This window comes from Penaeus vannamei, chromosome 43 (assembly GCF_042767895.1).
Source record: "Penaeus vannamei isolate JL-2024 chromosome 43, ASM4276789v1, whole genome shotgun sequence".
NCBI lineage: Eukaryota > Metazoa > Arthropoda > Malacostraca > Decapoda > Penaeidae > Penaeus > Penaeus vannamei.
This window is the reverse complement of record NC_091591.1, coordinates 15890167-15905166: the sequence shown is the minus strand read 5'-3', so window position 1 is coordinate 15905166 and position 15000 is coordinate 15890167. Positions and strand designations below refer to the sequence as shown.

Below are 15000 nucleotides of genomic sequence, written 5' to 3'. Positions count from 1 at the left end.
GTTTTGTTATTATTATCATCATGATATAAAAGTCATCATTTTAGTATTATATTTGTTACCGATTTAATTTCTTGCATAATTTGTTGTTATTATTATCATTACCATCATGATATTATTACTAATGTTGTTGTTATTCTTATTATTGTTGTTATTATCATTATAATAATTATTTCTGCTGTTATTAATGTAAATTTTATTGCTTTTATCATTATTATTATTGTTATTATATTAATGTTGTTGTTATTATTATTATTATTATTATTATTATTATTATTATTATTATTATTATTATTATTATTATTATTGTTATAATTATCATTATTATTATCATCATTATTATTACTATCATTATTGTTATTATTATTATCATTATTATTGTTTTCATTATCATTGTTATTATTATCATTGTTATTATCATTACTATTAGCATTACTATCATCACTATATTATTACCATTATTACTGTTACTGTTATCATTTTCAGTATCGTTATCTTTTTATTGTTGATATCCTTTCTTACCATTATTGAATAAATATCATAATAATTTAATTATTGCTATTATCATTGTTATCGTTATTTTTGTTGTTGCTTTTGTGATTGTTATTTTTGATATTATTATTATTGTAATTATCATTATTATTGTCATTATCATTATCATTATTGTTATTATTATTATTATTATTATTATTATTATTATTATTATTATTAGTAGTAGTAGTAGTAGTAGTAGTAGTAGTAGTAGTAGTAGTATTGCTATAATTATTATTATTATGATTATTCTTACCGTTATAAGTATCATCATCCTTATTGTCACTATCATTATCATTATTATTTTCGTGATAGTTATTGGTATTGTTGTTATCATTATCATTTTTTATGTTATGTTGTTATTATTACTGTTACTGTTATTATTATCATCATCACTGTTTTTATTATTATCATTATCAATGTTATTATTATTATTATTATTATTATTAATAGTAGTTGTGGTAGTAGTATTAATATTATCATTATTTTCATCATCATCGCAATGATAATGATAATAATAATGATGATAACAATAGTAATAATAGTAATGATTATAATCAGAAGGATAATGATAATTATTTTTTTTGTTATCACTGTCATTATTGTTCTTCTTATCGTTTGTTATGATTATTATTACTATTTTCATTATCATTATTAGCATCATTATAAATATTATCAGTAATTACATCATTATACTGCTCTTATCATGGTAATTGTTATTATTACTATTATTGTTAGTTTATTTTTTAGTTTTGTTATGGGTATTATCATTATTATTGTTGTTATTTTTTATTTTATCATTATCATTATTATTGTGATTTCATTGTTGTTGTTATTATCATAATCATTATTTTGCTATTATTCTTATTGTTATTATCATCATCATTATGATAATGATAATAATGATGGTGATGATGATGGTGATGATGGTGATGATGATGATGATAATAATAATGATAATAATATTAGGTACAATAATGATAATAATGATTATTATTTTTGTTAATAGCATCATCATTATTATTATTGTTATTATCATCTTTGTTATTATTACCGTTATTACTAATTCATCATTACTATTACCATTATTATTATCATTATTGATATGTTTGTCATCATTATCATCATATTTAAGACGATTGTCATTAAGACTATTATTGTTGCGATTAGTGTTGTCATTATATTAATTTCATATAATATTACATTTTTGTAATTTATATTTATATTTATATAATTTATTATTTATTTATTATTATCTATATTTATATATATATATTTATAGTACTATTTGTTACTCAAAATATTGATCCCAATCGTTCAAGTTTGCTGTAAATTACACGTCATTTAAGAAATATGTGAGAGATCTGAGTCACAGTTGTGGAAAAGTGTGAATGAGAAAGAATATCTTCACAATACAAGAGATGTATTTGACCGGTTTCGATTATATCTTCGTCAAAAATACATGATACAATCGAAACCGGTAGAATACATACCTTGTATTGTGAAAATATTGGTTCTCATTCATCCCTTTCCACATTCGTCAACATGAATACGGTTCATCTGAGTCACTGGTGAGGTTCTTGCGATTTTCTAAGTACACGGGGCGAGGTTCTAGAGGTTATTGTAATTTCCCAATATTCGATAGACGAGGTTCTTAGAGGTTTCCTTTAAGTCTGGAGTACAAAGACGAGGTTCTAGAAGACTCCTTGAGTTTGGAGTACAAAGATGAGGTTCTAGAAGACTCCTTGAGTTTTGAGTAGAAAGACGAGGTTCTAGAAGACTCCTTAAGCCTGGAGTACAAAGGCGAGGTTCTTCAGGCTTTTTGCAGTATTCGAAGTACAGAAAAGAGGTTCTGAAGTATTACAGAGGCGAGGTTCTATAGGCTTTTGTAACATTCGAAGTCCAGAGAAGAGGCTCCAGAGGCTATCGTTATACCATACGTTCTCCTAATATCCGAAGTCGAGAGAAAAGGCTCTAAGGGCTATCGTTATATCCTACGTTCTCTACGTTCTCCTACTATCCGAAGTCCATAGAAAAAGGTTCTAGAGGCTATCGTTATTTCCTACGTTCTCCTACTATCCGAAGTCCAGAGACGAAGACGTTCTGGTAGTCTTTTTAGAGGTTTTAGAGGCTATCCTTATATCCTACGTTCTCTACGTTCTCCAAATATCCGAAGTCCAGAGAAGAGGCTCTAGAGGCTATCGTTATAACCTACGTTCTCCTAATATCCGAAGTCCAGAGACGAAGAGGTTCTGGTTATCTTCGGAGGTTTTTCACAAGAGCCCGAACACGAAGCCGGGGTCGTCCTTCTTCCCTTTTCCTTTTCTTCTTTTCCCATGAGCACGGAGCTCCTGCAGGCTGCATCTGCCGTGATCCCCGCGGTGAGGACCTCGTGGCTGCACTGCCCTTGTAATTCATGGAGAGAGAGCAAGGGAATCTAAAGCTGGACGGGTTCCTGTGATAGAGAGCTATTGCCATATCTCATGCTGCGGTCGGGGCCCTCGTTAGCATACTGTCCCCTGAGAAAGGAATGTGTTGGGATGAGTCCGGGCGATTCGTGTTTGTGTTCTGTGTTGTGTGTTCTGCGTGTGGCGTTGTTTGGATGTGGTGTTTGTCTTTGTTTGTTTTTCTATTTATCTTTTCGTGGATTTTCTTTGTTTTTATTCTTTTCGTGTTATTTGTTTATCTATTTTTATTGTAACTCTTTTCGTGTTATTTGTTTATCTATTTTTATTGCAACTCTTTTCGTGGGTTTTGTGATTTTTTGTTTTGTTTTGGTATGTTGGATGATAGCTCCTCTTGTGTGTTAACGCTTTGTTGATATGTGCCGTGTCGAAGGATATAATAATCAGTGGATTGTGAAATGTTTTACTGGAAACTTAAAGAGGTTCCAATCGCCAAATAAGACACATCGAGAGGTCTCTATAACCACGCCATGATGCTACGAAAACGACGCTCCTTCGTTAAGATTCTCTTCAATTACTTGGCTTCTTTACCGCATTCCCTTCCTTCCCTCCTTCGAGGAAGAGGAAGATCTTATACCCACTTGAGGATACCCTTCCGGTCCTATACCCGCCTCGATTCTCGCTCCGACGTCGGTATTCATCTCCCGTCCTGTATGCCTTCGCGATGCCCCCGGACGCGTCACCCTCGAGCCAGTTGCAGTATTAGCATCCTCGCTATCAGCTGCTCGAGGAGGAGGTCCGAGGAACTACTTGACCCTCTCACTTTTTTTTTTTTTTTTTTTTTTTTTTTTTTTTTTTTTTTCATCGCGGGCTGTCCTTCTAAAAATTCCCTCTTGTTCTTCCTTTTATCCTTTTTGTTCCTCAATCTTATCTTCCTTTCTCTCTTACTCCCTTCTCTGCCCTCCTTACGCATCTTATGATATTTCCCTTCGACTATCTATCGAAACCTCGCCCCCCCCTTCCTCTCCTCCCCCTCCTCCCCCTGTCCTAACTATCTATCGAAACCTCCCTCCTCCCCCTCCTCCCCCCCTCCTCCCCCTGTTCTAAATCTATCTCCTCGACTATCTATCGAAACCTCCCCACTCCCCCCCTCCCCCTCCTCCCCCTGTCCTAACTATCTATCGAAACCTCCCACCTCCCCCCCCTCCCCCTCCTCCTCCCCCTGTTCTAAATCTATCTCCTCGACTATCTATCGAAACCTCCCACCTCCCCCCCCTCCTCCCCCTGTCCTAAATCTATCTCCAGACGAATATATCTCACACGCCATCTCTCTACGGCTTCCTTTGCTCTCTCGAGAAGCCTCGCAGCATCCCTTGATGTATCTCCTAGAAGCACCCATCTATAACTCCTCCTTTTAAACCTCCCGCTGTTTTTATTTATTTATTTTATTTATTTATTTATTTTTTGCTTTAATTTGATCTGTTTTTTTCTATTTATTTGATTTTTGCTTCAGTTTGATCTGTTTTATTTATTTATTTATTTGATTAATTTTTGCTTCAAATTGATCTGTTTTATTTATTTATTTTTACTTCAACTTGATCCATTCTATCTATTTATTTATATATTTTTTCTTCAATTTGATCTATTTTTTTTACTTCAACTTGATGTATTTTATTTATTTATTTATTTTACTTCAACTTGTTCTAATTTATCTATCTATTTATTCATTTTTACTTCAACTTGATCTTTTTTATTTATTTATTTATCTATTCATTTTTACTTCAACTTGATCTATTTTATCTATTCATTTGTTTATTTTTTACTTCAACTTGATCTATTTTATCTATTTATTTATATATTTACCTCATACATTTCCTGGCTTTGCAGATCCGCCTTACAAAGGGTCTCGTAGAATCATGGGCAATGGTGTCCTTTTTTTCCATTGTATTTTGTCTGTTTCGTGTGGGATACGTCTTTTTTTTTTGTTTACTATTTCTCTATTCTTCTTGGACTTTTTCTTCTGTTCTTGGATTTTCTATTGTATTTTGTCTGTTTCGTGTGGGATGCCTCTTAGTCTATTTCTCAGTTCTGTATTCACTATTTCTCTATTCTTCTTGGTGTCCTTTTTTTCCATTGCATTTTGTCTGTTTCGTGTGGGATACGTCTTGGTCTATTTCTCAGTTCTGTATTCACTATTTATCTATTCTTCTTGGTGTCCTTTTTTTCCATTGCATTTTGTCTGTTTCGTGTGGGATACGTCTTGGTCTATTTCTCAGTTCTGTATTCACTATTTATCTATTCTTCTTGGTGTCCTTTTTTTCCATTGCATTTTGTCTGTTTCGTGTGGGATACGTCTTGGTCTATTTCTCAGTTCTGTATTCACTATTTATCTATTCTTCTTGGTGTCCTTTTTTTCCATTGCATTTTGTCTGTTTCGTGTGGGATACGTCTTGGTCTATTTCTCAGTTCTGTATTCACTATTTATCTATTCTTCTTGGTGTCCTTTTTTTCCATTGCATTTTGTCTGTTTCGTGTGGGATACGTCTTGGTCTATTTCTCAGTTCTGTATTCACTATTTATCTATTCTTCTTGGTGTCCTTTTTTTCCATTGCATTTTGTCTGTTTCGTGTGGGATACGTCTTGGTCTATTTCTCAGTTCTGTATTCACTATTTATCTATTCTTCTTGGTGTCCTTTTTTTCCATTGCATTTTGTCTGTTTCGTGTGGGATACGTCTTGGTCTATTTCTCAGTTCTGTATTCACTATTTATCTATTCTTCTTGGTGTCCTTTTTTTCCATTGCATTTTGTCTGTTTCGTGTGGGATACGTCTTGGTCTATTTCTCAGTTCTGTATTCACTATTTATCTATTCTTCTTGGTGTCCTTTTTTTCCATTGCATTTTGTCTGTTTCGTGTGGGATACGTCTTGGTCTATTTCTCAGTTCTGTATTCACTATTTATCTATTCTTCTTGGTGTCCTTTTTTTCCATTGCATTTTGTCTGTTTCGTGTGGGATACGTCTTGGTCTATTTCTCAGTTCTGTATTCACTATTTATCTATTCTTCTTGGTGTCCTTTTTTTCCATTGCATTTTGTCTGTTTCGTGTGGGATACGTCTTGGTCTATTTCTCAGTTCTGTATTCACTATTTATCTATTCTTCTTGGTGTCCTTTTTTTCCATTGCATTTTGTCTGTTTCGTGTGGGATACGTCTTGGTCTATTTCTCAGTTCTGTATTCACTATTTATCTATTCTTCTTGGTGTCCTTTTTTTCCATTGCATTTTGTCTGTTTCGTGTGGGATACGTCTTGGTCTATTTCTCAGTTCTGTATTCACTATTTATCTATTCTTCTTGGTGTCCTTTTTTTCCATTGCATTTTGTCTGTTTCGTGTGGGATACGTCTTGGTCTATTTCTCAGTTCTGTATTCACTATTTATCTATTCTTCTTGGTGTCCTTTTTTTCCATTGCATTTTGTCTGTTTCGTGTGGGATACGTCTTGGTCTATTTCTCAGTTCTGTATTCACTATTTATCTATTCTTCTTGGTGTCCTTTTTTTCCATTGCATTTTGTCTGTTTCGTGTGGGATACGTCTTGGTCTATTTCTCAGTTCTGTATTCACTATTTATCTATTCTTCTTGGTGTCCTTTTTTTCCATTGCATTTTGTCTGTTTCGTGTGGGATACGTCTTGGTCTATTTCTCAGTTCTGTATTCACTATTTATCTATTCTTCTTGGTGTCCTTTTTTTCCATTGCATTTTGTCTGTTTCGTGTGGGATACGTCTTGGTCTATTTCTCAGTTCTGTATTCACTATTTATCTATTCTTCTTGGTGTCCTTTTTTTCCATTGCATTTTGTCTGTTTCGTGTGGGATACGTCTTGGTCTATTTCTCAGTTCTGTATTCACTATTTATCTATTCTTCTTGGTGTCCTTTTTTTCCATTGCATTTTGTCTGTTTCGTGTGGGATACGTCTTGGTCTATTTCTCAGTTCTGTATTCACTATTTATCTATTCTTCTTGGTGTCCTTTTTTTCCATTGCATTTTGTCTGTTTCGTGTGGGATACGTCTTGGTCTATTTCTCAGTTCTGTATTCACTATTTATCTATTCTTCTTGGTGTCCTTTTTTTCCATTGTATTTTGTCTGTTTCGTGTGGGATGCCTTTTGGACTATTTCTCAGTTCTGTATTCACTATTTCTCTATTCTTCTTGGACTTTTTCTTCTGTTCTTAGACTGTTCTTCTGTTCTTTAGACTATTTTTTCTATTCTTAGACTGTTCTTCTATTCCTAGACTATTCTATTATTTGGCTATTCTTCTATTTTTAGACTATTCTTCTATTCTTCTTAGACTATCCATCTAATCTTTGACTATTATCTTCTATTCTTAGACTATTCTTCATAGACTATCCATCTATTCTTTGACTATTCTTTTCTTCTTATACTCTTATATTCTTAGTATAGTCTTCTATCCTTCTCAGATTATTCTTTTCTATATTTTTGCGTGACATTTATAATAGACTACTTTCCCACAGACCCTTTGTTGGCCTATCAAATGCATTTTTTCTCCCAGCTTATAAATCACAACTTAAACGTGCTTTCTCTTAGACTATGGCTCTGTAGCCTCCCCCTCCCCTCCCCTTTTCCAGCACCGTTCCTCCCCAGTTTTTTACATTTTTCTTTGCATCACCCCTCCCTCTCCCTAAAACTTTTCCAGCACTCTTCTCCCTCATTTTTTTTTTGGGGGGGGGGGCATCACCCTTCCCTCTCCCTAAAACTTTTCCATCACCCTTCCCCCTATCTTTGTTTTTGTTTTTTTGCATCACCCCTTCCTCTCCCTAAAACTTTTCCAGCACCTTTCCCCTCCATTTTTTTTTTTTTGCATCACCCCTCCTTCTCCCTAAAACTTTTCCATCACCCTTCCTCCCCATTCACCCTTTTCTTCCCTAAAACTTTTACATCGCCTTCCCCCCATCTTTGATTTTTTTTTTCGTTTCCATCACCCCCCCATTTTTTCCATCACCCCTCCCTCCACACACTAACGTTTCCGTCACCCCCCCCCCCTAAGAAAAAAAAAATCCATCACCATCCCCCCCAAAAAAAAAGGAATAGATAAAAAATAAGAATGTGAAATAGAAAATAAAAATAAAAACATCTCGTTAGTTATAACCTCTTTCCACACGATTTATGTCAGTTTGTCCCTCTCAGCGTGGACAGGAGGGGGGTGGGGGGTGGGGGTGGGTGGGGAGGGGGGAGGGGGATGATGGAGGTGAGGGGACATGTGGTGAGAAATGCGTGGCTGCAAGTGTCATTTCCACTCGATAGATAGTTCGATAGATAACCCGATAGACATATAGGTAGATAGATGATTCTGGATAAGACAGATAGATCAATAGAAAGATATAGGTAAGTAGATGATTCTAGACAAGATAGAAAGATGGATTGATAAGTAGACGGAAAACTCGAAAGACAGAAGAGACAGACAGACATTGACAGACAAATAGATAAGCAGACAGAAACACTCAGACATCAATAGATAATCGGATAACGAGCTTTGATCCGATAGACAGACCCGAAAAAGAGGGGCGATCTGGTGACCCCCCGCTCCACCCCCCTCCCCGCCCAAAAGCTCTTCTCGGGCTCCCCCTTCCACCCCTCTCCAACCCCCTCACCCCACCTCCTCTCGCCCCCCCTTCCACCCCCTCTCCCCCACTCTTCTCGCCCCCCCCCCTTCCCCCTTTTACCACCCCCTCCACTCCCCCCTTCCCCTCCTCTAACCACACCCCCCCTCTTCTTCTCAGGCTCCAACCCCCCCCATCTAACCACCCCCTCCTCTTCTTCTCAAGCTCCAACCCCGCCCCTCCCCCCCCCCCCCCCACCCCCCCCCCCACCACACCCCCCCTCTGCCAACTCGCCGAACATTTATATTCTAAAGCCGGGAGAAAATCCCACCAGTAATCGCCCTGGCTTCTTCCTGTGCGTTGACCTAGGGAATATATGACTGCGCATATACATTGTTTTATTCATGAAGGGGGTGGTGGGTGGGTGAGGAGGAGGAGGAGGAGGAAGGGGGGGAGGGGGTGGAGAGGATGGGGTGGGGAGTGGGGGTGGGGGGTAGGGGGTGGGAGTGGGGGGGAGGGAGTGGGGGAGGTGGGGAGAGGATGGAGTGGGGGGAGAGTATAGGGTGAGGGGAGGTGGGGGGTAGGGGGTGGAGAGGATGGGGTGGGAGTGGGGAGAGGATGGGGTGGGAGTGGGGGAGAGGATGGGGTGAGGGGAGGTGGGGGTGGGTGGGGGGTGGAGAGGAAGGAGAGGAGGGAGTGGGGGAGGAGAGGAAGGAGGGAGGGAGTTGGTGAGGGAGGAGGGAGTGTGTGGGGGAGGAGGGAGTAGGTGAGGGAGGAGTGGGTGAGGCAGGAGGGAGAAGAGGAGAGGTAGGAGGGAATAGATGGGGGAGGAGGGAGAAGAGGAGGGAGGGAGTGGGTGAGGGAGATGAGAGGATAGGAGAGGGATGGGAGAAGGTGAGGGAGGACGAAAGAGGGAGGAAGAGAGAAGTGGGGAGGGAAGACATGGGAGAGGAATGAGAGCAAAGGGAAGGAGAAGAAGGCGGGGGAGGGGAAGAGAAGGTAGGAGAATGGGGAGAATAGGGAAGGAAGAAAAGAAAAGAGGGAGTGAGATGGAGAAGAGAAAGGAGATGAAATAGAAGCGAGGGAGGGATGGGAAGGGATGAGGGAGAATGCCCCTCCCCCCCCCCCCTCCAGTGTTCCATACCCACTCTCCCCATTATCCCCTTTTATCTCACTTCCACAATCATCACCTTCTCCCCTTCACTCCCTCTTCCTTCCCAGTTTTCCTCCTTCTCTTCTCCTTATTTTCCCCCATTCTCTTCTTATTTTCTCCGTTTCCTCCTTCTCTTCTCCTTATTTTCTCCTTTTCCTTCTCTTCTCCTTATTTTCTCCGTTTCCTCCTTCTCTTCTCCTTATTTTCTCCGTTTCCTCCTTCTCTTCTCCTTATTTTCTCCGTTTCCTCCTCCTCTTCTCCTTATTTTCTCCGTTTCCCTCCTCCTTCTATCCCTTTCCATCTCCATCGTTCGCCATCCTCTACCTTCTCCCTTCTGCTCTTCTTACTCCACCTTTCTTGCCTTCCTCCCTGTTCTCTTTTCCCTCCTCCATTTCCCTCTCTTCCTCATCTCCCTCACGACCCTTCTCATCTCCTTTCCTTCCTCCCTTCCTTCTTCCCTTTCTCTTCCTGCTTTCTTCCCCCCTTCCGTCTTCTTCCTCCCTCCTTCTTCCTTTCTCCCTCCCTCTTCCTTCTCCCTTTCTCCCTCTCTTCCTTCCTTCCTTCCTCACTTCTTCCTCCTCCTTTCCTCCCTCCCTCCTTATTCCTACCTCCTTGCTTTCTCACTCTCTTCCTCCCCCCTTTCTCCATCTCTTCCTCCCTCCTTCTCCTTCCCTCCCTCTTCCTCCCTCTCCTTTCCTCCCTTCTTTCCCCTCCCATCCTCCCTTCCTCCCTTCCTTCCTGTCCTCCATCGCCTCTGACCCCGCGGCCGCTTCGACACACTTCCCCCTCCTCCTCATTCTCTTCTTCCTCTTCCTTTTCCTTTTCCTCCTCTTCCGTATCTCTATTATTATTATTATTCCCAGTTCCCCTTCCTCTTTCTCCTGTTCTCCTTGCTCCCTTTCCTCTTCCTCCTCCTTACTCTCTCTTCCGTCCTCCTTCCTCCTCCCTTCTTCCTCTTCCCCCTTCCCCTTGCATCTCTCCCTCCTTCTTCTTCCTCTCCCTTAACCTTATTCCGTCGTCCTTCTTCATCCTCCCTCTTTCCCCTTATCCTATCCTCCCCTTCCTCCTCCCTTCTCCCTCTTCCCCCTTCTCCCTGCTCCCTCTCCTCCCATTCCTCTTCCTCCCCCTTATTCTCTCTTCCCTCCCCCTTCCTCCCACTCCCTCTCCTTCCTCCCACTCCCTCTCCCTCCTCCTTCTTCCTCCTTCCTTCTCCCTCTCCCTCCCTCCTTCCTCCTGCTCCCCCCTTCCTCCTGCCCCCCCCCCCTCCTCTCCTCAGCGACCTCCCTGACTCGTGGACGACCTACTCGCTGACCAGTCACACGGGCCGAGGTCACCTGAGAAGCTGTGTGCGTGGGATAGTTCTGTGTGCGTGGATTGTTTCGACGACTGTGTGTAGTGTGTGTACGAGAGAGAGAAAGAGGGGGGGTGGGGGGGGAATAGTGTGTGTGGGTGGGTGGGGGGTGGGGGGGTAGTGTGTGTGTGTGGGGGGGGTGGAGGGTGTGTATGTGTGTGTGTGTGTGTGTGTGTGTGTATGTATGTATGTGTGTGTGTGTGTGTGTATGTGTGTGTGTGTGTGTGTGTGTGTGTATGTGTGTGTGTGTGTGTGTGTGTGTGTGTGTGTGTCTGCGTGTGTGTGTACCCCCCCCCCCCACACACACACACATACCCCCCCTCCACACACACACACACACACACACCCCGTAATATATGTACATGCATACATTACAATACATTGCATATCTGATGTCGAGTGCAGTTATAATCTGTACTGGTGCCCGGCCGCGTCGATATATATTTTTTGTAGCTAATGTGGGTATATTAATGACTGGGTACATAGATGGTGGGTACGCGAGCGGATGGGCGAGGGTGTGTGGAGTGGATGGGCGAGGGTATGTGGAGTGGATAGGCAGGGGTATGTGGAGTGGATAGGCAGGGGTATGTGGAGTGGATGGGCGAGGGTATGTGGAGTGGATGGGCGAGGGTATGTGGAGTGGATGGGCGAGGATATGTGGAGTGGATGGTGCCAGGGTATGTGGAGTGGATGGGCGAGGGTATGTGGAGTGGATGGGCGAGGGTGTGTGGAGTGGATGGGCCAGGGTATGTGGAGTGGATAGGCAGGGGTATGTGGAGTGGATGGGCGAGGGTATGTGGAGTGGATAGGCAGGGGTATGTGGAGTGGATAGGCAGGGCTATGTGGAGTGGATGGGCGAGGGTATGTGGAATGGATAGGCAGGGGTATGTGGAGTGGATAGGCAGGGGTATGTGGAGTGGATAGGCAGGGAAATGTGGAGTGGATGGGTGAGGGTATGTGGAATGGATAGGCAGGGGTATGTGGAGTGGATGGGCAGGGGTATGTGGAGGGGATGGGCGAGGGTATGTGGAATGGATAGGCAGGGGTATGAGGAGTGGATAAGCAAGGGTATGTGGAGTAGATAGGCAGGGGTATGTGGAGTGGATGGGCGAGGGTATGTGGAGTGGATGGGCCAGGGTATGTGGAGTAGATAGGCAGGGGTATGTGGAGTGGATGGGCAGGGGTATGTGGAGTGGATGGGCCAGGGTATGTGGAGTGGATAGGCGAGGGTATGTGGAGTGGATGGGCCAGGGTATGTGGAGTGGATGGGCGAGGGTATGTGGAGTGGATAGGCAGGGGTATGTGGAGTGGATAGGCAGGGGTATGTGGAGTGGATAGGCAGGGGTATGTGGAGTGGATAGGCAGGGGTATGTGGAGAGGATGGGCGAGGGTATGTGGAGTGGATGGGCCACGGGTATGTGGAGTGGATAGGCCAGGGTATGTGGAGTGGATAGGCAGGGGTATGTGGAGTGGATAGGCAGGGGTATGTGGAGAGGATGGGCGAGGGTATGTGGAGTGGATGGGCCAGGGGTATGTGGAGTGGATAGGCAGGGGTATGTGGAGTGGATGGGCCAGGGTATGTGGAGTGGATAGGCAGAGGTATGTGGAGTGGATAGGCAGGGGTATGTGGAGTGGATGGGTAGGATATGTGGAGTGGATAGGCAGGGGTAAGTGGAGTAGATGGAGTTGTGGATGGAGTTTTGTTATGGTCGTGCTTGGAGTGGAGTGTGTGTGTACACTTTGGCTTGTGTTTTGTGGACACACTGATGGGTCGTGGGTCTCGCCTTTTTCTTTCTTTTCTCTCTCTTTCCTTCTTTCTGTCTCTTGCTGTCCTTCTTTATGTCTCTTTCTCTCTTTCTTTATTTTTTTTATTCTTCTCTCTCTTTATTTTTCTCTCTCTGTCTGTATCTCTCTCTCTCTCTCTCTCTCTCTCTCTCTCTCTCTCTCTCTCTCTCTCTCTCTCTCTCTCTCTCTCTCTCTCTCTCTCCTTCTTCATCTGTTTCTTAACGGTTAGCGGCAGGGGGTTCCCAATGGGTTGGTGGAGGGGGGGGGGGGTGTAATTGGACAAGTATGTGAGTGTGATTAATTACCCCCCCCCCCCCCCCACCGACACACACACACATGCATACATATTCACACACGCACGCACGCACGCACACACACACACACACACACACACACACACACACACACACACACACACACACACACACACACACACACACACACACACACACACACACATACACAAAGACATCCTTTTAAGGATATAAGCATCACAGAGTATAAGAACAGACCTAAAAAAAAATAGATAAAACTCACAAAAAAACACCACATGTCGAATACAGATAAATAAACTCACGCAAGACATTAAGCTACAAAGAAGAAGTTGAAGAAGAAGAAGAAAAAGAAGAAGAAGACGAAGAAGAAGAAAAAGAAAAAGAAAAAGAAAAAGAAAAAGAAAAAGAAAAAGAAAAAGAAAAAAGAAAAAAGAAAAAGAAAAAGAAAAAGAAAAAGAAAAAGAAAAAGAAAAAGAAAAAAGAAAAAAGAAAAAAGAAAAAGAAAAAGAAAAAGAAAAAGAAAAAGAAAAAGAAAAAGAAAAAGAAGAAGAAGAAGAAAAAGAAAAAAAAAGAAAAAGTAAAAGAAAAAGAAAAAGAAAAAGAAAAAAGAAAAAAGAAAAAAGAAAAGAAAAAGAAAAGAAGAAAAAGAAAAAGAAAAAGAAAAAGAGAAATAAAAATAAAAAGAAAAAGAAAAAAAAAAAGAAAAAGAAAAAGAAAAAGAAAAAGAAAAAAAGAAAAGAAAAAAAAAAAACACCCCATGTCCAACACAAAGAGTACGATGATATTCCTCCGAGAAATATCGACTGGAGGCGGCCGCATAACACATACAAGAAAGGACATACGACCAGCCACTACCGGCGCCGCGTCCTCATGAGCTTGTGCAGCATGACTTTATGCAGGACGCGGCGCACTGCTCCGCGCATCGGCGACGGCAGAGGCGACTGTGAGAATGTATCCGAGTGTCTGGACCAAAGGACTAAAGAGAATGTATCCGAGTGTCTGGGACGAACGGGATGTATCCGAGTGTCTGGGACCGAGTGTCTGGGACGAAGAGAATGTATCCGAGTGTCTGGACCGAACGGGATGTATCCGAGTGTCTGGGCCAAACAGAATGTATCCGAGTGTCTGGGCCGAACAGAATGTATCCGAGTGTCTGGGCCGAACAGAATGTATCCGAGTGTCTGGACCAAACAGAATGTATCCGAGTGTCTGGGACGAACAGAATGTATCCGAGTGTCTGGGCCAAACAGAATGTATCCGAGTGTCTGGACCAAACAGAATGTATCCGAGTGTCTGGACCGAACAGAATGTATCCGAGTGTCTGGACCAAACAGAATGTATCCGAGTGTCTGGGACGAACAGAATGTATCCGAGTGTCTGGACCAAACAGAATGTATCCGAGTGTCTGGACCAAACAGAATGTATCCGAGTGTCTGGACCAAACAGAATGTATCCGAGTGTCTGGACCAAACAGAATGTATCCGAGTGTCTGGACCAAACAGAATGCATCCGAGTGTCTGGACCGAACAGAATGCATCCGAGTGTCTGGACCAAACAGAATGTATCCGAGTGTCTGGACCGAACAGAATGTATCCGAGTGTCTGGACCGAACAGAATGCATCCGAGTGTCTGGACCGAACAGAATGCATCCGAGTGTCTGGACCGAACAGAATGCATCCGAGTGTCTGGACCAAACAGAATGTATCCGAGTGTCTGGACCAAACAGAATGTATCCGAGTGTCTGGACCAAACAGAATGTATCCGAGTGTCTGGACCAAACGGAATGTATCCGAGTGTCTGGACCAAACAGAATGTATCCGAGTGTCTGGACCAAACAGAATGTATCCGAGTGTCTGGACCAAACGGAATGTATCCGAGTGTCTGGACCA

At 42.0% G+C, this 15000-nt stretch overlaps 1 protein-coding gene across 1 annotated transcript in view; it reads left to right on the top strand.

Moving 5' to 3' along the window:
• The first annotated feature begins 13996 nt into the window (after positions 1-13996).
• The window catches only part of LOC138860814 (zinc finger protein 709-like), a 3873-nt gene continuing 2869 nt past the window's right edge, over positions 13997-15000 (top strand). The window contains exon 1 of the mRNA XM_070119156.1: positions 13997-14952. Coding sequence (XP_069975257.1) covers positions 13997-14952 — 956 coding nt within the window. The remainder of the gene's footprint in view (positions 14953-15000) is intronic.